Source organism: Perissodus microlepis, chromosome 16 (genome assembly GCF_051167445.1).
Source record: "Perissodus microlepis isolate ML-2025 ecotype Zambia chromosome 16, ASM5116744v1, whole genome shotgun sequence".
Lineage (NCBI taxonomy): Eukaryota > Metazoa > Chordata > Actinopteri > Cichliformes > Cichlidae > Perissodus > Perissodus microlepis.
Window position 1 is genome coordinate 6,060,240 of NC_140476.1, and position 23,423 is coordinate 6,083,662.

General features: G+C 42.4%; 1 protein-coding gene across 16 annotated transcripts in view; it reads right to left on the reverse strand.

Annotated features, from left to right (window-relative positions):
• Positions 1-262: 262 nt before the first annotated feature.
• Positions 263-23,423, reverse strand: part of tns1b (tensin 1b) — a 193,605-nt gene continuing 170,444 nt past the window's right edge. For 12 of the 16 annotated variants that reach the window (XM_084908935.1, XM_084908943.1, XM_084908945.1 and 9 more), the window contains 17 exons: positions 20,482-21,969; positions 15,320-15,513; positions 15,082-15,220; positions 13,023-13,118; positions 12,665-12,691; positions 12,180-12,363; positions 11,016-12,058; positions 10,484-10,570; positions 8,344-8,472; positions 8,032-8,124; positions 6,204-6,281; positions 5,955-6,023; positions 5,773-5,799; positions 5,266-5,434; positions 3,930-3,998; positions 3,771-3,800; positions 263-3,023 (listed from right to left, as the gene is read on the reverse strand). In XM_084908935.1, coding sequence (XP_084765061.1) covers positions 2,885-3,023; positions 3,771-3,800; positions 3,930-3,998; positions 5,266-5,434; positions 5,773-5,799; positions 5,955-6,023; positions 6,204-6,281; positions 8,032-8,124; positions 8,344-8,472; positions 10,484-10,570; positions 11,016-12,058; positions 12,180-12,363; positions 12,665-12,691; positions 13,023-13,118; positions 15,082-15,220; positions 15,320-15,513; positions 20,482-21,969 — 4,061 coding nt within the window. In that variant the 3' untranslated portion in view covers positions 263-2,884. The remainder of the gene's footprint in view (positions 3,024-3,770; positions 3,801-3,929; positions 3,999-5,265; positions 5,435-5,772; positions 5,800-5,954; positions 6,024-6,203; positions 6,282-8,031; positions 8,125-8,343; positions 8,473-10,483; positions 10,571-11,015; positions 12,059-12,179; positions 12,364-12,664; positions 12,692-13,022; positions 13,119-15,081; positions 15,221-15,319; positions 15,514-20,481; positions 21,970-23,423) is intronic. The other 4 variants (XM_084908939.1, XM_084908941.1, XM_084908938.1 and 1 more) reach the window with 4 other exon arrangements.

The following is a 23,423-nucleotide window of genomic DNA, read 5'->3' on the forward strand; positions in this document are numbered from 1 at the left end:
GCCTTTCTGCTCTTCATAGCTGTCCTGTCTTTACTCATCCTCTACACTTCCCGATTCACAAACCTTACTCCTCCCCTCTCTCAGTACTCCTTATTCACTCATTAGTTACCACAATCCACCCATCAATTTGGTAATCGGTTTAAAAATGTTAAACCCCCCAAAATGCAAAATTGTAATATTTTATGCTAAATTAACCTCAAATCTTCAGTTTTTGCACAACAAAGCCAACCTGCCTGTTTTGTGAAAGAACAAACTTAGGCGGTTTTGATTTGTACTGCTTTTTAATGTGTTTTTTTTTTCCATCAGAAATAGTAAAAGCCATACAATGTAGCAAACCAAAACAACATGACAAAGCTCTATACAGGAATAGTAGCTCATTCACACACATTCTTGGGTCCAGACTGATCTGTCTAGAGTGGGCAGACGCCACTGGAGTGTCCATCTTGGCAAACAAATGACTGACATTCAGTTTCATGGTTAGGAAGTCTTTTATCTTTTTTTCCCCTCAAGAAGGAGTTTGTAGGCAAAAAAAAGCTTATTTGTCTTATAAACTGAGCCGAGAGGCAGTCGTCACGTGAAACTCGCACTGATATCTTCCTATGGGCTTCTCTGTGGAAAGGCTGGTTTAAATGAGACATGAAGATGCTGTGCACAGATTAGTCAACAGGCCGAAGGTTACAATTTGAGTCGAGCATGCAAGCTCCTGCTAATAAATAATGGAACATTCTAGTCAGGTATAAAACTCCTGGAAGGGCTCCATTGCTTTTTTCCTTTTTGGAGACGTAGGTTTGAGTCCATATAGGCCCCCAAACTAACCCATACTTATGTTGCATCATGCTGCCATAGGTGGGAGCTTTCATTGCCGCTCATTCCTTTAATTAAAATTGAAAAAGCAAAATAATTTTGTTTGTCAAGAAAACTACAAAATCATTTAAGTTTTGTCAGTGATCAAATTATGTTAACTCAATATTTCACAGCTAAAACACTGTATTAAATTAAAAGTGGCTCCTTTGTAGTGATCCTTTTGCGCCACACGGGGGAAGCAGCTACTTACTAAACTGACTTGGTTTGGCTGTTAAAAGCCTCAGACCTGCTGTGAGGCGGTGTGAACGTAAGGACCCCCGATAGTCTGCCTGAATACACGCAGGGACATGACACAGGTCTGTCAACAGCTCCCCTCCACTCGGTTGACAACAAAAACACGGATAATACTTTAACATTTTAAGTGCTCTCAACTTGGACAACGTATTTTCTCGGCAGGTTTTAAGTTAATAAAACAGCGGCGTTGGCATCACTTTAGGATAGCTCCAATTTGGACTTTAGTAACAACCATTTTTCATACAAAATATTTCCCCCAAGAAAACAACAACAACATCAAGAATGTTAACAAAAGAAAATAATGCTGTGAAAAAAAAAATTCAAAAACAACAGTGATACCCCTTTTAAAATGCACACACTTTACACCTTTATATACGTCAATGCACTTGACTTTAGCCAAAATAAAAGCAATCTTTTCTTCTTGCTTTCAGTAATCTTGATGTATACTTTATAATACATGTATACAAGATAATATAGAGCAACAAAGCAACAAAAATAAATATCTTAAGTCACTGTTTGGAAGTTTATATATATATATTTATATCTATATATGTATATTTATATGTATAGCTTACTTTTGGGTAGGGTGAGAGCTTCTTTCATCGATGGAAACTTTGAGCAGAGAAAAGTGCAGAGCAGATTTGGAGGACTAAATCTTTTTTCTTTAAAATAAAGATCGTCCTCAAAAAAACTGCCCTCGGCCCTTCAATCATGAGTGAACGGTGTGGCTGCGGAGGCTGAACAGAGGATGGCGGCAGACGGGAAGCAAACCCTCCTCCTCCACGCTTCTCTGATACAATCAATGCCTTGTGGATGCAGTGATTCAGTGGCCTGTTCTATAATGTTTTTTCTGTGGTCTCACTGAATGCAAGGTTCAGCTGATCTCTTCAGGCTCAAGCTGCACATCAGTCGCATCTTTAGCTACACTACGAACAGGGAAGGACCTGTGGTATTTTGGCTATTTGCATATATTAAGATGGCGTGGATATGTTTTAGGTTCTTCTTTTTTTTCTTTAAAAGCTCTGCATTTAGTTAAGAAAGTCAGGCACCAAATGTTATCTAGAACAGTCCTACTCAAAAAAAGCAATCTAGAGTATTTACACAACCCTTACCAGCTGCAAAAAATCTTTTTTTTTTTCTTTTTTGCAAGATGGCAACGGTGCAGAATTGACCTACAGTATCAGTACATACAGAAAGAAACAGTATTTTTTGTTTAAGCAGCCATATTTGTTTTACAAAAGAATACTTCCGACCCTCATAGTCAGTGGCACGCTATACCCGCCCTGACTGCTTTTTTAAAATCTTTGGTTGACCAGTCAAAAAAGCCTGATAGATTCACAATCCACCTTTTACATCACACTACTTGACTTCTTCTTTTTTAAAAAACAAAAAATGAAACAGTTGCTAAAAAAATAACATTTGCACACAATGTCATTCCCTATTCCTGTTCATGAGTTAACCCTGCCCGGGAGGTTAAAGTCGCCTCCCTTGCCCATTGTCACACACAGCCACGCCTCATCCTGCACTTCCTCTGGTCCATTCTGGAGTCCATCCAAGATTATAAGCAAACGCATGCAAGCCGCGCACACACGAACACACTCTCAACAAACACGCGCACTCATTCTTTCACAACTACACACGCGTTGGCTTAAATGTGAAAGAGCAGGAAAAATAAAGCGATACGTAAAACTGAAAGCCGAGAGCGTCTGTGAGGTTTAAAAGAAAAAGAAGGAAAATAACCAAAGTTATTTTGAAAAAAAGCGTGAGGGGTTTTTGCTGACAGCGCTCATCGTTTCTGCGAGGTGATCATCTTCGAGACGAAGTTGACGATGGCGCTGGCAGGTTGGTCAGGGTCCAGCTCGGCGAAGAGGTGGCTGACGTTGTCTGTTGTGCTTCCCTGCTTACGCGCCACAAACCCAAACAGCCTGAAACATCAATATTGGAGATTTCGTCATTAGGGCTGCCATTTTCATTCATCAACGACTTAAAGCAGATTTACAGACACTTCAAGGTATTTTTGTAAATGTGTGTTTGGTTTTGTTTATTTAGTTTAATCTCTTCCGAACTGAAGCCATCGACAGGAAGTAGTTTTTGAAAATACATTACCTGAACTATTGCCAGGATGTACATCATTATAATACCAATAGTACCCTTAGTACTAAGTGAAACTGAAAATGTTTGTTCCTGCTTCCCATGGAGGTGAGGTTTTTACCAGTTACCAGAGCGTTATTACAAAAATTACCTTTTAAGTAGTTCACATTAGAACCCCACTGACATAACAGCGGATAGTATCTTTGATGATATATCCTTATGTGGTTGTAACAGCCAACTAATCAAAGTTTAAAAAGGAAGGAAGAGATGGAAGTAAGACCGACCATTGTGTTGATGTTACACAATCCACCAGAGGGCACTGTGTAACTTCTCTGTTTGCAATGTGTTTGAAACACTACAAACACAAGCAGAGTGTGAACGAATAATCAGCAGGTTGGAAGAGTAAAACAAACAGTTTCTTTTCAAACTTCAATGCCATATCATCTTAGTAAGGACTCAAATTACTACACGAAGCAACTGTTATGGGTGTGTCTGACAGAAACGAAACATCAGCATCGGTCAGGCTCTTAAAAAGAGTGCTTTCAAGTATCAAATGTTGACTGAAAGGAAAGTTTACTTACTTGGCTGTTCCTCCCTCAGGCTTGTTCCATCTGAAATGATTTAAAAGTATTTTGTTTAAGGTCTTAATTAAACGAAATCACGGGCTTTAAACACACTTGAGGAACTGAAAACAAGTCGCTAATATTGTTCTAAGTATTTTAATGGCTCTCTGTACTCACTTTCTGTCCTGAGGGTCTATATCACAGAACGTGACAGTGTTGGTAGGGTAATGGCGTCGGAAGAAAAGCCTAAAAAAGATGTAAATGACACAAAACTTAAAAAGTGAAACGTCCATTCTGTGGAGTGCATGTCATATACTTTTATATAGCTTTTAAACAGAGCAACCATTGATGATTTAAACTGATTTGGTCAATATGAACTTTAAACTGTCCCAGTTATGCAAGGGCTCTACTTTTTCTTGTGTATCACTGCACATCGGACTGGTTCTAAATTGTTCATTCCATCAGTACCAGTAAGCTATCTCTCTTTGTCAATGCTAGCATGCTTTTCCTGACAGCTGTGCATTTAAAAACATTAATGTAAAACTTGTGGAAGCTGAGCTTCTATGATAATGCTGAAAGTTCATGTTTTCAAGCATTCGAGTAGTGAACTTGAATGCTTAAAATCACTCTTCCTGTTAAAAATGAGTTCTTCTTCTCTGCCGTCACCAAGTGCTTGATCACAAAGTTGGAGTTTAGGGTTGCTTTGAGAAAACTACCACTACATAAATAAAAACTGAAACATATGATGCACATGTCCACCCTTTTTCTTCTGCTTATCTAAAGTGCTTTTGGTATGGCCACAGGCTAAAGGAGAGTAAGACTTCCTTTCTCCCCAAGATCTTTTTCCATCTCCTCCCAGGGAATGTTGAGATATATAATCGTTCCAACAAATTCTACTGTGGGCTCCCGTCCCAGCTGGGTGTGCCCTAAAAACCTCAAAAGGGAGGTATCCAGGATACATCCTGATAAGATGCTCAGATCACCTCAGCTAGCCCATTTTGACACACTTTTGACACTGTGCTCCTCACAGTATCTCTAAGGGTGAGCACAGCCACTCAACAAAGGAAACTCATTTTGGTCGCTTGTATCAGCAGTGTCATTCTTTCTGTCGCTACCCAGAGCTCGTGACCATCATTGATGACTGGGACACAGAGCCACTGGGTAGTCAAAACCTTGGTCTTCTGGCTTAGCTCTATCTTTCTATAACAGGCCAGTACGTCTGCTTCACTGTTCTCTAACACCCTTGCAAAGCTCAGCACCCAAATGTAATGATGATATGCAGATGTAATAATAGGGAAAGCTGTGAAATAGTTAATAATATAGTGTATAAAAATTCTAATACTTTAATTTTCTCTATTGTTTTGTGATTGTGTTCAGTTGCTCATATTCGTTTATATCTTAAAATACGCTGGGATGTCAAAGGCTCGTCAAAAATATGTCTGCAACAACATCTCCATATGACATGCAACGTCTACACTTGTGAGACATCAAACACGGCATGGTTTAGACTTACTTCCTCTGGTTGTCAGTGAGTGTGATGCCTTGTGAGGACACCTTGAAGTGCACAATGGTGGCAGTAGGTGGAGAAGCAGCAGCCAGTGTCTCAGATATGGCCTTAGCGACAGCCTGAGGCCCTGTCAGTGATTCCATCTCCACTGAGTTGATGTAGAGAACATTGCATGCTGCAAAGAGAGCAGACATCCCAGCTGGATAAATGGTGTCAAACCCAATCGTGAACAATCTGTTCATGCAATAATGTTGACATTGTCCTCATTAGAGTGCATGCTTTCTGCAACAAGGCTGGGGTTTTAGAAACCAAACAGATCATTCCACATAAAACATTCTGTCTGTTATGGAGGGCAAGCTGGACGCTAGTGTTAAAAGACATGTTCTGGGGAAATCTGTCACACAGGACTGTTATTTATTCGTCTTCATTTGTGGCGCATACACGGACAGACAACACACAGACACGATGCACATTCCAGTTGTAGGTTTCCAAATGAAAGTGCACAGGGTTTACCATGGGAATCAGCAGGGGCCCTCAGCACTGGGACAACAAGAACGTCACGTTGTCAGAATGAGTGACAAAACACACTAATGACGCTGACAATTATGTCCAAGAACCTCAAAACTTGGCTGACTGTCTTGGAATGTTAAACTTAAATAACCTAATGACTTTTAATACTGAGGAGGAGGTTTTACCTGCTCCTTGTTTCAGCCTTTCAGCCATCGGGTTTGCTGTTGTGACCTCCGGTACTTCCTCAGTAAGCTCTGATTTACAGGAGAGAAAGTTTAAAGTTTACAGTTTTGGCACGAGGACTCCATCAAGGGTCAGATTTTCAGTTCATATTACTTTTCTTTTTTTTTTTTAACTGTAAAGATTTGCTTAAGAGTAACACAGAAACACTTTTAAATGGAATACATGTTACACAGAACACTTATTGCACATACCTGTGGTGGGGATGACTAGTTTGCATGGGAGGGCCAGTGGTGTTATAGCATGTTGGTAGACCAATGCAGACAGGCAACCTGTCAAAGAGAAACAATGTTCAGCATTACTTAAAGGGAGTTTTGAGTTGCCATGAGAAAGTTTGTGGATTTTTTTTTCTCAAATAACTGGATCAATTCTGCCGCTTGGTAGTTTTCTTCTTAGAGTGCCAAATCACAACAACAGTCGGCCCAGGGTGTTTTATATTGCAAGGTAAAGAACTACAACAATGGAACGAAAACCCCAACAATCAAATGACCCACTTAGAGGAAACACTTGTTGACAGTGGGAAGAGAAAAACTCCCTTTTAACAGGAAGAAACCTCAGAACCGGGGGGCGGGGGGGGAGCCATCTGCTGCGTCTGGTTGAAAGTGATGGGGGGAAGACAGGTGGAAGAGAGGCAGAGATCAATAATAACTAGAGGTGTATAAACACATAGTGAGTAAAGAAGAACCACTGCAGTGCATCATGGGAAGCCCCCCAGCAGCCTAAGCCTATTGCAGCGTGACTAAGGGAGGATTCAACATCATCTGATCCAGCCCTAACTCTATGCTTTATCAAAAGGAACATTTTAAGCCTAATCTTAAAAGTAGAGAGAGAATCTGTCTCCTGAATCCAAACTGGGAGCTGGTTCCACAGAAGCTTCCAGTTTGGGAGTGTTGCTTTCTTCAGTTATAACGACCATCTTGACACGTGGTATACATGACCTGTAGCTGGTTAATTGTTTAACAAGATTGCTGCCATTAGGCTTTTATTATGGAGACCCATATTAAAATTATAAATAAAGAGGTAAATGTATGTGCAGGTAATCCCCCCTGAGCATTTTGACCAGTCTGAAGCATGAGCTTTTGACTCTTATAGTGACTTTTTCTTGTAGGTTTTCTACAATAGATAAGCCCTATTTACCTGCTTTTCAAACCTTCTGTTTCCATTGGGCAGCCAATCTGATGAAAGCTAACTTAAAGGGAGGTGAAGGGAGTTAAAAGGCTTCTTTTAGGGAGTGTATGAACTGAGGGGCTGCATCATGGCCAAGGATTACTGAAAACTACTCTATTAGTGTCGAAGAATACAAATTTAGATTTTAAATTAATCACAATGGATCCCTCGTTAACTAAATCTGTAGTACGCCTGACTTCTTACACAATGACAGCTGAATCTTTTAATTGGAGTTATTAATGTTACTTTTTTTTAAAATGGTGGAGGATTATGGATAAACTTTACGAGCTCTGAAAGAGGGATTCAAAGGACTCAGGTTTAATTGTTAGATGTATTCAATAAAAGGTTCTTGAACCCCACCATTCATTGTTGGCTGTAATGTCACACTGAAGTAAATTTTTTTTTTTTTAAAAAAAGATGACAGGAAAAACAAGTTTTGTGCTTTTGTGTTAGTTGTAATTAAAGAAATACAAGCAAAAACTCCACTAAAGAATAAGAGCGATAAAGTGAGTTACAAGCTGAAGACAAGAGTGGAAGAGAAGAAACGAGGAGCGTGGAGGCAAAAGTTCATAGAAGTTGGCCTGCCCCTTTAGTGCATGCAGACACACACGCACGCACACACAGCCGTGTAGTGTAATTAGTAGGGAGAACACGAGAGAGATCACGTCACTCAATACTATAATTACAGCAGGATTAGACGTTTTCAAACTTGGAAAGGGGCTCAGATTTTCAACTGACACACAAAAGAGAGAAAGCGCTCGTGCTTGACATTTCCTATAGACTCGTTATGTCACTGCTAAGCTGTTAGTGTATGTTTTAGAAATGAAAGACAGCAGCAAGAGTGCTTCCACTAACCAAAGTAAGGCTCATTGGGGCAACCTTTCAGCTTCACTCCTTTAGGGCTGCTCTCGATCAGGAAATGCCTCACCAGTTCATTGGTGATGTCACCTGCAACAAAAGAGCCAAGCAGTGCGTGAGTCCAGGCGGGTAATACACCAGCTGAATCACATTCAGACATCGCCTCATATCTTTGGTATTAAGGTACTAACATTCATGCTGCCTCCAACAAAACAAGAAGGGCTGCACTAAACACAGAAGTAGTGTGTGTACTGAATATTTGGCACATTTGTAATTGCTTTGATGTACTGCCCACCGTCCTCCCCCTACCTTTCTTGTTCGGATGCACAGTGGGTGGAGGAGACGCCACCTTCATGGCTAGGCCATAAGCTCCTTTGAAGGAGTGACTGTCCCGGATAACAAAGGCTCCGGGCTCCCTGTCCTTCAGCAGGCCGATGGCTGGAACACAGAGAACATTGACTTACTTTAGAACATCAGGAATCTGGGAGGTGATACAATAACCCACATGAAAAGTCACAGGTGCAGCAGGGCTGCTGAGTCGGTTTATGGACCGACTTAGATGGATTGATGTTCCAACACTCACCTCAAGATAAATTAAGATCTTTTAACAAATCTTTAAACAAATTTCCCATGTGTGGGACTAACATCTACTGACTGTTAATCTGACATCATCAACAAGCCACATTTCATTTCTGCCTTTCTCAACAACCAAAACTCCAATGTAAAAACTCCTCGGCCGTCCGTTTCTGATAGCATGCTGTTGCTAGCAGCCCACAGAACGACTCGCCTGTGCTTCATTATGGCCTCACAGATGAAATAACAGTCGCTCTTTACTTTTGCTGGGTTCAGATGACACAACAAAGATGTAAAGCAGCACCAATCCAAAGATTTAGGCTATAATGGATAAGAGAGGCCATCAACAGTTGCCATCTATCAGTAAAAGCTAGTAGTCTTGGATACAGTGTAATGCATCAAGTGATACATCGGCCAAAGGACAAGCAGTCCAGATCTGTCCTCTTAGTATCATCTAGTGTTTGTTTAAATTCTTGTCTTTAGTTGTAATTCTCTGGCACCTCCTTCCTGATTATATCAAATAGGGGCAAAAGGCAGCAAAGCCAGATCTGGTCTGTGTTTATGTAGAAATGTATGTATCCTGGCCAAAGTCAGCAAGAATCTTTGAGCCTACAGTCACCTCATACCACACGGTGACCATCTTAAAGTCCTAAGTGTCATACAGAACTAAGTGAACCTGGCATTAGTCTTGTTATTTATCTATTACATGCACTTTCCTCTGTGTTATGTCAATAAATTGTAACAAAGCTCAGTATTAGATTACATTGTCAATGTGCAGGTCACTGGCAGGTTGTTGTTAAAACATGGAGAAACTGCATACTACAGTATACAAACCACATGTTACACAATTATGGTTAGAAGCTTTATTTGTTACAATAAGTACTTAACAAAAAGAAATGCATTTGAGGGAAAGAAAAACTGGACAATATGTCCACAATGAAAAACCTCTTTATTATTCCACCAGCTAAATTTTGGTGATGTAATTTGGAGGTCGGAAAAGTCATTAAAGAATGAAGGTAAGCCAAGGAAGAAGGTGGCATGAAGTCAAAAGTGAAGCATGAGTAAGAGTAGGATGAAATGAGTCTTGACCCTTTGTTACAAAAAAAACTGCTGTTGGTCTGCATTTTATTAGAACTACAACTTCTAACATGACACTTTGCTTCAGACACTCCATTGTTCACAGAGAGGAGCTTTAGAGCTTTAACTTCACTGTTTAGTTCAATGCCCAGGCCTGTCCACATGTGACAGTTTAAGCAAGGAAGATGGATGAGATGAGCAACACATGCAGATGTTCCCTAATTCTCTGCATATGGTGTGGCTTTCTTTCTGGGAGTGCACTGCACTAAGTATAAACTCTCTGTGTGTCTGATGTCATCGCAGTTGAGCATGTGCTTATGTTTAACATGATATAATCCATTACAGGCCAGTCACTAGCTGCTGACCTCACAGCTAAAACACATGAGGACAGAAATGTTTTGTGTATGCTGCTGCATGCATCGTCAGTATTGTGCATATGTGTACGTGCATTTATCAAAAGTGATGACGTTGCCGGGTCCAGTGACTTACATCACTGACATTCAGAACAATGACTTGAGTTTCAACAAAGACTCCTTTTAGTCCAACTCAAAGGATTCAGAGTAATACTCAATTAAACCATGCAGCCCAAGTCATTTCTATAATGTGCTCTGTATGTTCACCACAATAACGTTTGCAAAAGTACTGCTCACAACACAGCTGATATGTTACGCTGCTAATGATGACAGCTGCTTCTGTTCCTTAATGTTTGTCTAAATGTTTAAAAGTATGACATAAATCCACCCACTTGGATGGATCTATATTTGATTAATATATTAAATGAGGTCTTTTGACTTTCTACCTTGCTCTCTGGAAATGTCAGGTTTGTACCAGAACTTGGACGTGTCTTGAACAAACTTGACGTTCAGCCTGCTGTCGGGGCTTCCATCTGCAACAAAAATCCAAAGATGTAACAGGAAATCACAAAAATATATCCTCTTTGCCTTGACTGTGAACTGGATCGGCCAAGATATAAAACGGATGTCACCCCAAACACTCGAAACTCATTTAAAAAAACAAAACATCAATGCTGATTTGTGGACTGCTGTTTTTGAAACCCTGACTTCACCATAGTGGTGCTTTGAAACTGTACTAATTGTTTAATTCTAGAGTTAGCTGGCTAGCTTGCCAGCAAGATCAAACAAGCAAGCAAATCCATAGTTTACTGAGATTTTACCTTGGATGCTAATTTTGCACAGTTGACAGTTGATCAGTTTAAATCCGGTTTGTCATTTTCATTTTTCTGGTCAGAGTCTGGAAACTTTTCCACCGCACTTCTATATACAGTGTATGGAATTGAACCCCTTAAGAATCCATAAATTGTATTTACTTACCAGTCATAGTGAACCTTGAAAAGTCAGAAAGGGTGTGGAAGTAGCTGGGATTGCCTCCTCCACTCATTGTGGGCATCATCTTCCCGTTCATCGTGCCATAGGACAGCGCTCCGTTTGGTCTATCGCCGCTTGACATGCGCCTCTTCTCTGGAAGCTGGGGCTGGAATCCAGGGGCTGGACTGCCCTGCCTGAACCCTAAACCCATCCCCATCATCCCTCCATCTTGGTAGCCTGCAGGTGAGATGGGGAATGAGGGAGTTGGTGGTCCCTGGTAGCCCGAAGAACTGCTCTGTCGTGACAGGTTCCCATGTCGTTCATCTGGTGTCGTGTAACCACTGTGCATGGGGTGACGGTCTAAACTGGGGCTTCTCTGGGACATCTGAGAAATGGAGGGGTGACGGCCCAACACCGGACTTCCTTGAGCGTGTGTGATCGATGGCTGTCGGCTGAGCACAGGGCTGCTCTGAATAGGCTGACCGAGGGACGGCTGTCTGCTGAGGACTGGGCTCTGCTGGGGCCCTGGCCCCATAGCAGCCTGCCTGTTGAGGACTGGACTGCTCTGCGCTCCCTGAGATGGACAATGACCGAGGACGGGACTGCCGCTGAGACCCGACATGCCCACTTCAAAGCCATTAGCTGGTGATGTCTGCTGGCTCATGACGGGAACTTCCTGATTACTACTGGGGCGCTGCTGGAGGACGGGATTGCTAGTAGAGCCAATGATGTTGGTCTGGATCTGTTTACTGGGGCTTCCATGGCCGAGTGTGGTCTGAACTGGTTCTGAACTGGGCGGGTTGGGATCTGAGGATGCATAGCTTCCTAACAAGGTGCTGGGACCCAGGTAAGGTGGTGTGGGTGTTGCAGTGCCAAGGTAGGAGGAGGTTGGAGAGCTAGAATCCAGGTAGGATGAAGTGGGGGTATTCAAGGCTTGATATGATGGAGTAGGAGTGGGGTAGGCACTCTCTGTAGGCTGGGAGCGGAACCCGGAATCAGTAGTGGGTTGGGACGGAGTGCTAACGCTGCTCTCTGCTACAGGGTGATCGCTGAAAGAGAAGCGAGAGAAGTAAATAAGCGTGCGTAATAATGCAGTATAGCTTCTCACGGAGGAGTACGAGTACTCAAGGAGAAGGCTGAACATGACTTTATAAGACAGGCCCATCTTACCCCGGTGAGCTCTGTATGGGACTGCTGCTGGACAAAGGTGGGTTCAGTGTGTGAGTGGTGGTGGGACTTGGACTTCTCTGCTTGGCTGTAGCATCTCCCAGCGGAGTAAGGCTTCTATGTGATGTGCATGGCTCTCCTCCTGCCACTGCTGACTTGGCGACAGACTCCACATAGCTTCTTGGTGCTGTATATGAAAGACACGCCTAAATAAATAAAAGCTCTATACTGGGTTTCTGATTTTCCAGGGTGGGGTGCCTCATTATTGTCCATAAGGGTGATAAAATGCAAATAGTAGCACTAAAGTGGTACTTAAGACCACTCCGAAAAGCAGCATACACTATTACTTAACTCTGATGGCAACTAAAAATGGGAATGGCTTTGCTGAACGTGACACGTGAACGGAAAAAGACTAAATATGTTGAGAAAAATGGGGTGGAGAGGGTTAAAGTGAATGATGATATGTGGCATTATACTGGAGCTCTTACCTTCCTCACCCTCACTGCTTTCATCATCTGTGAAGCATCATTGGGATAAACCAAAGAACAAAATGTTGTAAAAAAAAAAACAAAAAAAAAAACAAGACGTTGTATCAAGGGGGTTGGAAACTTTAGTGTTTGGTGTCTTTAGGGAAAGAAATATTAGCAGCAGTTAAATGTTGTCTTGTCATTTTTAACCAAACTCCTTTTATTTCTGTTTCTCAGCTCATCTGAACTAAAATGTATGCTTATAATGATCTTCAGTTGTATTTATATACGTCATTAGAAAGGAGTGGCAACTTGACTCTCATTTATCGATAACCAAAGGTGTTTGCATCACCAGAATCTGGAAAGTGTTGCAACCAACCTGAGCCTGTTTGATTGAGGAGGATTTCTGCTGGGTTGTGGGGCTTCAAACCCAGGGCTGACAGTGGAGTCTTGGCAAGACCAGGAGGGGAGCGACCTGAAGAGATACCAGACATTTATCACCGCGCACCATGGTACATTACAGACCTCTTGACAGCTGCTACCTGCTCACACAGTTTAACACTAACTCATCACTGGTTTTAGAAAATTATGAGGCAATCTAATTATCTTAATGTTTAAACCTATTAATGTTAAATTAACAGGTGAAAAGCTGTCAAGACACAGTATTGCATTTCCATCAATTAGCACACACGAGTGCAGTGTTTAAAAGGATGTGCCCATGCCTCATGCTCTGATGGAGGGGCAAAACATGCATGTGACCAGTAATGGGGTAAAACACGAGCTTAGACAGTCTCTGCTGTACTGACACTGGAGGGAAAGATAAGAAGAGGAATATGTTACTTCTGAGGCTTTAGCCATTAGACCTGTGTTACTCTAGCAACAAATATGTAATACTCCTGTTGACTCTTTCCAAAACATTACCTATCTTACATCTGTTTTTTTTTTTTGTTTTTTCAATGCCCACTTCTCTTTTTTCCCCTCCAGCCCAAATTAAAATAAAATCAAGATAACAGAATTATCAGATCAGGACACTCTAGCTGGGTAAGACTGACAGGGGAAGGGAGGCAATGCAGTGAAATAAGGCAGCAACATGACCCCAAACACGAATGACAACAATATACACTGAGAGCAGCAGCTCTAGAGAGTGTAAAAGTTCATGATAATGGCTGTGCTGTGTGTGTGTTTGAGTCTGCATGTCCTAATCTGTAGAGTTTTTACTGTAGGTGCTGCTCTCGTGTGGTTCTCATGCCAAAGCGGTGCAGGATTGTAGTACATGGCGGGTAATGGGGGCGAGGGGGTCATTATGGCTGACGTTGTGGGACAGTGGAACTCCGGTAGAGCCGTGCATCCTCCACTTACCAAAGAATCCTAATCAATTCTTTGTACTTGAGACCCTGATGTGTCACCTTTAATCAGTGGTTTTGGTGTGTGTGTGTCTTTAGAGCGAGGGAGGGACAGGTGATTTGAAGACACACTACCCAGAAGACAGCTTGGTGGGAAATAAATCCGATGTCACGTGCGCTCATCATTTAGCCAACCATGCGCTTTCAACCGGTTTTGCAAAGGACTTGCAAAACTGTTAACTGGTTACCAGTTAACTCCAGTTTGTGCACAGCTGGAGAAAAAAAAAAAAAGGTTTTCTGGCCCATCTTCATGTTTTTAAACCCAGTCCAACTATTTTTTTTTCTCCCTGTTTCGCAAACATTTAGGTTTGCTTTGTGAAAAAAAATGTGCAGCTCCGTGTGACTCAGAAGTGTTCCTGAGCAGTGTTCCTAGTTTAAGTGGGAGGAAATATCTTCGGCCACAAAATAAGTGTTAAAAATACAGTGTCTGCATTTTATAACTAACTTTTATGGGAGTGCCCAAAGGGGAGATACGCAAGAGAACTGGATGAGGTAATTGGCAGAGCTGGCTAAGACACTGTTATGTAATGCATGACCTTTTTTGTTGGGTGTGTGAGAGACCAAGAGGGGGTAGATGGATGTATGTGGATATGCTTCCAAACTTATATGCTGGTTTGTCTACATAGTTCTTGTCAAAAACTCTGTTGTCCAAGTCACAAACTCATTTGTCAACACTAATAAAGCTTATCCTGTTTTATTATCTTTTTTACTCTAACTGGAGAGCATACTTTGCTAAACAAACCTCGTGTCCTACTGAATTTGATTTGAAACAGTTGGTGGGGAAGATAAACCAATCCAGTGTTAACTGAGGTCATAGATCAAGTGTTAAGTTGGGTTATCCTCTCACAGAATTCTATATGTTCATTTTGCGACCAGGAGAGTCGCCATCTGCTGGCCATCAGAAAGAATGCAGGTTCAGTGCTGGATCAAAACAGGCTAAAAATAATAATTTGTTAAATTCCAGGATATAAATCTTGAAAAAGTAATTACACCTGAGCTCCACAGTGCCCTCTGTCAGCCGGAGGGGGGACTTACATAGGTTGAAGTAAGGGGTTTGCGGTGAGACGGGGAAGGCAGGGGTTTGGGGAAACACCTCACCACCAACTGTGGGTGTAGGACTGATGTGACCTCCTTCCAGCTCCTCAAAGGCCTCTCGATAGCTGTGCATATTTTTCTGGAGTAGGAAAAGAGATGAGATGAGAAGAAAAACAGAAACTGCCATCGCTGGTGCAGAGAAAATGTGAAAAGCAGTTCTAAAATGTGCATTTTCTACCTCCTTTGGCCGTCCACCGGGGTTCATCGCTATGGCGTTGACAAACTCTGGTGAAACACACCGAATAGGAGAGCGAAGTGGGACATCAGGAGACGTATTGTCATCTGGTCCGTTCTGGTTCTGGCCTTCACTGGTGATGCGACGGCGGGGAGCAGCTGTGGGCTCATCCAAGGATGACACACGGGCCTGGACGCCTAAGAAAAGCAAGTGAGTGTTACAACTTGGCAAAAGCTTGCTGCTTCTCTTTTATCCGCCTTCACTCCATCACTTCCATCACCGCCACCGGATATTAATGGTTGTCAGCTATCACTAGTGCTCAATGCACAGGCCACTGTGTGTGTTTTGCAGACAATCAAACCAGGCAAAGCATTGGCAGGAGCCCGTGGTCCTTTCAAATTTAACATGCACATACAAAAAAAAAGTTAAGAATGGATTAGCTGCTCATCAGAAGAAGAAGCCTGAAGGTCAACAGCGTTATTCAGAAGAAACCCACACCATGTTGGAAATGTGGCACACAGAATGATACTCCCGTCTTCTATGCAACAATTCTTTAATACTAGGACAAAATGTTCTGTTACAAACTCTTTGATGTGCTGGTGCAAACTGAATGTTTTGGCTGAACTTCAGAGCAGCCAATAAGCTGATTTTTCCTAATCTCATTTGAACTGAGAGGCAGAGAGAAAAGCTAGCAGCATAAAACAAACAGGATTGGAGTAAAGAGGCTTTTTGTATGCTAATATTCAGCAGCATTGACTCAAAGGATTGAGGGAGCAATACCTGAAATGCTGGCCAAAGCAGAAAAAGCCAATGCCAAAGATTAGCACTGGCTGCCCAGTGCTTTGAAACTAGATGGAGGTTAATGGGAGGAAGTGAAAAGAAGGAAAAAAACATTAAGAAACAAAGAGGGGAGTGGGCGGATTATAAATGCTGTGATGGTGCTTGTTCTCAGGCGCCTGTTTACACTTTTTAACAAGTATCTTGTTTCAAATTTTGTCACCAACTGTTCTCCTGCTTCTACCTTTATGTTTATTTGTGCCTCTAATTCAGACCTAAATGAAAAGATGGAATATATGTACAGGTGGAATATCCTTACAGGGAGATAAAGTTTAGTCCCTTTTTTTGGGTACGTTTTTAAAGTCAGCACTAACCAGCGAGCCCCAACTATTCGCAGCCTATGTACATGTTCTATCAGCCACTGGAGCCATCCTTTTCTGGACCATTATACACTGCAGCTGCTGGCAGATCGTCTTCTGCTCTGGAGATCGGGTGTGAGCTAACCAGAACCCAGAACCTGCAGCAGGTGTACAACAGGTTCACAGAGACTGCAACGCAAAACAAAAACTACCAGCTGTCATTCAAGACGGTGGAGTTGGACTCTGTCCACTCAAAAAGCTGCAACAGAAAATAATGACTGTATATATACAGCATATAGAATTCCTTAATTGTTATAAGAAAGCGTGCACCACCCTGCTGCAGATTCTGTAGGAAACGCTGGTGTGACCGAGCGCTTCTCTCATCCTAACACTGGCAGATGATTTTGTGGACATCTTGAAAGCCTGACTGTTGTGGAAACCTAAAAATATTGATATTTCCTTCACTCGGCTCCACTTTGAAGTGAGACAAAAAAGACTTGGCCAAATATCTTAGGAGAAAAGTTGGAGATAGCAGCTATAAAAATGTAGCAGTCAAACAGTCGGGATTAAAGTTATCAGGCACTGCTTTTACCAAAACCTGAGATGTTAAAAAGAATTTCCTGTGAGTTATCACCAAAACTGAATAGAACTTTCCAAATGCATGTGTTTCATTTTCCTGTTATTAATTTATGTATCTAAGTCATTCATCATTTTTAAAGGGCAGAAATCGGTGCCGGCGTAGGTGGAAAGCCTCAGATATTTCAGCACTGGCCAAAATCTTCATCCAGACAGCTTTAAAAGTATGCAGTCTACACCCCCCGAACAGAAACACACCATCACACCGAGCCTGGAAACTGACAACCAGATGTACCCATGATACACTGCTCTACAGCGGAGCACTGTCAAACACCATGCCGTTGCCTTAGCGACAGCTAATAGTTTCCAGCTGGGGCTGCTGGTAATCCCTTGAACTGATTTTTTTTTTCTCTCATCTCCTATTTCTGAGCTTTTGAAAGTCCAACTATATCATGGCATTGATTCGAAAAACATAAACTTGATCGGTGATCCTGTGCGTGCTTTTTCTTTTCTTTTAAAGTGAAAAACGCCGTTTCCATATGTGCACACCTGCAACTAAGAAAGGGCATTTAAGGCCAGACTGAGCAGACTGTATTACTGGGAAAGTGTTCAGATCAATAAGAGAACTGAGCCGTCTTAATGATCTGCACTTTTGCGTGACATTTGCGTGAATAGTTCTGGGAGTTTGTTGTATATAAATGTCATGGCTGTAAATATGATCTCAGAGATTATTCCAGTTCTATCCTAGATCATTTTAACATTTAACTGTGATGTGTTGCATCACTGCAAAGGATATTACTGTCTGTGGTGGAGAGGCCAGACTGACCCCTTACACAGAACAATCCTGTCTGCATTGTGGTCACTAGTTCTCAGGGGACATATAGCACTTTAGTGATGTTTCCAACTAGGACTGTGGTCCCTCTTTTACATTCGGTGTCTTTTGTCTGGCTTTGTAAATCTTGAAAGTAGCACAAGAGAAAAAACTCAGCCTTGAATGAGCCCAGTGTATCCTGGCCTCGGTATTGTTTCCCAAGTTTGGCAAAACGGATCTTGTGACATGCACTCTCCTGGCAAGGGACAGAGCCTCCTTTGTGCTTCCCCTGTGTCGTTCTTGTGAAACTTTAACATTATCCAATTGAGGGTTTTTTCCCCTTCTTTTTACACCACAGTTGGGGCGATTCCCTAACCTTGAAGAAGAAAACAGCTCAGCAGCTCAGAACAAACATAGATGAAGTGTGAGCGTGTACGAAGAAAGGAATCAGTGGTTAGTTTGATGATGATGCACCTCAAACCTGATGATGACAGAGAAACGTATAAAAGGGAGGAAGTGGAATAAAAAGACAAAATGAGCAGATGGGGGCAGTCTAGTATTAAACAAGAAAAATGGTTAAAAATGCAAACCAAAGCCCACATCAGTCAAAGGCAAAGCAGATACAGACTCGGTTTGAAGCAACACTTGCAAAAAAAAGAAGAAGAGGGGATCTCCTTTTCTTTCTTTCTTTTTCCTTTTTTTGAAGTGTTCCTTCAGGCAGGATGGGAGAACCAACCCGAGAGGGAGTGAGAACGGCGGTGCTCAGACTGAGAAGAGGTCATGCTGGGGATGACACTTTGGACACGAGCCGAGTACTCTGGGTAAACAGATGAATGATGAAAGAAAGAAGAATGATGAGGAAACTGAAAAAAGGAGATGGGGGGGGGGGGAATGAGGGGTCTGATAAGAACAGCAGAACGAGGAGATAACAGACATTTTCTGTTCGTATAAAAGATGCTTTTTCCCGAAAACAAGAGTGAATTACATACACACATTAAAAAAACCCAGAAGTTACACAATGTTGCCTTCACAGTCCCCAAACAAATTACATAAGTGTATTTCTAACTCCTGATGTTACAAGAACAAAAACTAGCATTTTGTGCTCCTTAATGTAAAAAGTGTTCTACATTCAAATGGCAGCAGAATGAAGTATTGTTGATTCTGGAAAGCCTCATCTGAGGTCATGGCTATCGCACTTCGTCATGTTGACTTTGTTCAATTTCTTGCCATTCTGCAGGATGTCTCCCAGGCTTATCTAGGGATAGTCAACCTGCTGGACTGGAGAGAACCCTTCCTGTTTGAGCCTGAGTGATGGGGACTGATGATGTGACATGCAGGAAATGAGATAAGGGCTGAACAGTGTTTTCCAAGAGAGATGTGTATACAGTGCACAGATGATGGCATCAACTCTACTCATCACTACATTATTCTACATTTGCTGCCAATTATGAACTAAATGTACAGTGACGGTCATGTGAATGAGTTTCCATCAGACTCCTTGATGTCCTGTAAAAAACTAACTACAGCCTGCGATTAAGTAGTATCTAGACCCACCTTTAGCAGCAATAGGTTTAAGTAATTATTTACTGTGTGAGTTTATTAGTCTCACACTTCATTGTGGAGGAATTTTGGCCTACTTTTCTTTATAATGTTGCTTTAGTTCATTGATGTTTGCAGGAATTCATTCTTGCACAGCCCTCTTAAGGTCTCACTACAGGATTTCAATCAAGATTCCAAGGTTCTGTGGGTGCAAAACAAGCCAAAGTCATCCGCCCTCTCCCACTGTGCTTCATAAATGTTATGAAGCTTTTGTTGGTTTTTGCTCGACACGCTGCCGTGCATCATGGCCAAACATCCGTCCAAAGGACATTGTGCTAGAAGTCTTGTTGTTTGTTTAGATGCAACTTTTGTAAAATCACAGCATGCCGTGATGTTCTACCCTCTACCCTCTGGAAGCAGTAAGGGTGCATTTATTTAGGACTGCAAAGTGTCCTGTAAAAACTTTTCACATGACTGTAATGGGGGGCTGTAGTAAGAGAGCTTGGCCTAGTCAGTTCTGTGCCAGTCGTCATGGTAGAAATTTGGACAATTTTGTAGAAAGAGACAATGTCAGCTGCTGAACTCTTTAGTAAAACAGTCTCTACATTTTAGAAACGGTATCTGTCAGCTGTATATAAAACACTAGTTAAAGAGCTTTATGACACATAGTAGAAAATAAAGTAACGCTTTTTAGACAGAAAGCTCATCTTATTTTTTACTTTCAAAGACATCAACAGTTTGCTAAATTGGAAGTATTGGAGTATAAACCTCCACAGACTGTGCCACTTCAAGCAATTTAGTTTTTGTTGAATGTCATATCAAATTGACTACTTCGTGGTTATCATGGCTGAACAAAAATAGAAAGTAAGTATTATAGACACACATAGTTGAATGTACTGTAGGTCAAGTTCAGTGCCCATAAATCAATCTGTAGTAAAAATGGATTTTAACGGGGGGTTTTTTTTAACATGCCAGAAAGAATACAGAAAGCTGTCAGATCATATACAGCAAATACCTTTGAAGATACAACCTGCAGCATTATCATAAGTTTTAAAATCTATACATATATAAGGGTCAGCATAAAATAAACTGTGTGATCTTACCAGCCACTCTTTGGGCCACGAGACCTTCAATGTTAAAGACCTCATCAGGCTCACTGTCTCTTGGCTGGGGTGATGCTGAAGATGCACTAGGGCTTTTCTGGGGTTCAGAGGCCTCTGCAGACTGGGGCAGCGTTGTTGGTGGGTAAGTGCTGACTGTCTTGATCTGGCAACTTACAGTGGGGGAGGCTTGTGAGGAAGTACTTGTTGAAGCTGTTCCAGAGGTGTAACTCAGAGATCGTTGGACAGGTGCAGATTCTGATGTACTAGGCTTCACAGGTGGTGATGAGTGGCTGGACACGGGGCCTGAAAAATGGGTGTGAATGGTGGAATCAGGCAGGTAGGAGGGCCTGGTTTGGTTCTGAGAAAAGGATGGCTGTGTGGTCACTACAGCAGTGTTTTCGCGCAATGGAGCACTTTGGGACTTTGTCACCAGCGAACGGCCTGGCTCCAGGTCCAACATAAGGAGATTAAGAGTTTCAATTGATTGCTCAATCTCTTGTTGCGAAGCGCTGTGGCGATGAGGGAACTGTGGCAGGCTGTGGTGGCTGGGCATGGTTGCAACAGTGGGAGGCGGACTAAAAGTGAGGCCTTCAGTTACTGGCTCTTCTGGCACTCCGAACCGCTGCCAAACATTGAGACCACGCTGGACGGCATCCCTGCTACTAGTGGTGCGAGTGGGAGCTTGTGGCATTGACTTTAACTCTGCACCAAAAGACTGAGAGCGGTACAGACTGCCATTCTGAGTAGGCATGTAACTACCAGAGAATGGGGTAGAATCACTGTGGGGCAACGTGACAGACTTGCCAGATATGCCAAGCTGTGGTTGGACGGTTTCCAGAGGCTTTTCTGGGACGTTGCGCTCCAGATATGGCACGTGGTCCTGACCATTGATAATGGACTCAGACTGATAGTAGAGATCAGCTGGTGTAGCCCGCCCATCTGTGGAAGAGAACGTCCCAAGGCTGTCAACACTGTTGCCCTCTTGACTGGTAGGAATCTCATCATCTAGAATGTCGGTCTCACGGTCAATGTTACCATGCCCATTAACATGGACCTGTGCGGGCACCAGGTGAAGCATCCCTCCAACAGCGGATGCCGGAGCTGATAGGTAGGCCTGTCTGTGCATGGGCCCCTCCAAGCCACTCAGTAGCTGCTCTAGTTCCTTTTTCTCTTGCGGACTGATAGACTGTTGGGCAGGTGGAGCGTGTTGATGGACCGAGGGTAACTCCTCACCCACAGGAATTTGTGTCTGGTTCACTGTGGAAGCCGGAGGGGCTGCTGTTGCTTCATCAGTTCGGTCGGTTTTGATAGAGGCAGTAGAGTTTCCTGAGTCGCTGCTCACAGACAAGGCATGGTCAACCGCAGGTAAAGCATGTTCAATAGCAGAGGGTGGAAGGCCGTTCGATGTGACTGCTCCGTCAACAGATTCTTTTTTGCGTACTTTGGCATAGAGGCTGCCATCCAGGGGTCCTTGGGTATGAATGACTTCTAAAAACAAAAGTATGAAAAAGCATAATTAGAATCACATTAAGCCAAATACAACTATTAAAGATGCCTACATTTTCCACAAACCTTCAATTTTCTGTTACCCAAGTATTTTTAGAGCCACAGCAATTTGCACATTTATTTCTGTAATTGTTAATCTTCAAAATATAAACACATGGGATTCATCAAGACATTAAGAAGAAGAAAAAAGTGTGAGGAACTATCAGAGAGATGCTGGATATCAAGAGGTTCTGTGGGTATAGCCAAAGCAGCTGCAGTAAAATTAAACACTGGCTCATGTCCACCTATTCTACCAGCTTCAGGAAATGAGCCGGGTCTGTGGCATGTGCTGTGGAAAAAACGATGAAATCACGAGGGTCTGCCTTGCACTTTCTCAAGCCAATTGCATTAAATGTGTCACCTGAGAAATGCTGGCATATCAGCAGATGAACTGGTGGTTAACTTGTTTTTTTATGATCCCCAAAACCGCAAACATGATGGTCTCATATAAAATAAATAGATCTCTATACACGGCAGATGTAACCTGCTGAGTTGTTTCTGCATAAGCCAAGATTGAAGTGCCGTAGCAAACAAGCAAAAACACGTGCGCACACACACACTGACACATTATATTGTAGATCCACACTCAGCCACAAGTCTAATGAAGAGGAAGTAGGGTGCCCTAAACAGAAAATTTTAGTCATCACTGGAAAAATCTGCCTCACTGAGTAAGGAAGTCCTGCAGGCTTTTTCTGGCCTATGCAACTGAAAGCAAAACAACAAAAAAAAAGGCTGAAAACACACGTGTATTTATTCACATGAGCTTACATGCTCGCTTTTTCCCCTCTCTCATCCAGCCAACTCAGTAGCCCAATGCCAACTGAATTAGCAACATTTTCATGTGATCCGTAACAGGAATCCAATCTTCAAGAATGTAATGCCAACAAAAATCACGACCGACATCCTGTAACACCATTTACCGACAGCTAAACAGGCTTCAGGAGAGTAAAGAGGAAAAACGGTACCTTCTCAAACAATTCCTCTTCCACTGTCTATGAAAGTTCCTCACTCATAATGCATGAATAGGCACGCCCTGATAACAAAATCAGATTTTACAGCTGGAAAAGAAGTTGCACAAAGACGCTGTCTGTATCTCGGTACCTTATAGAGATCTCCATCTCAGCTTTAGTGAATACGGGGCTCTGTAATGGAGCTCAGTGGGTGTACACAAGCCAAGTACTGCAAGGTCTCCTTGACTGGCCAGAGGCAACTTGCCAAGGGAATGGCACACTGTCAGGCTGCTGGTGGAAACAAATCTGGTGGCTCCTGGTCACAAAAACATAGGTTTACTCCTACTGAGCCGCTAACAAGTTCAGTAGATTTTTGGGGCACTTGCAGAGAGAAAGACATTATGGTAACCACTGTTATAGCGCTTCTGATATGGCCCGCTGCAGATT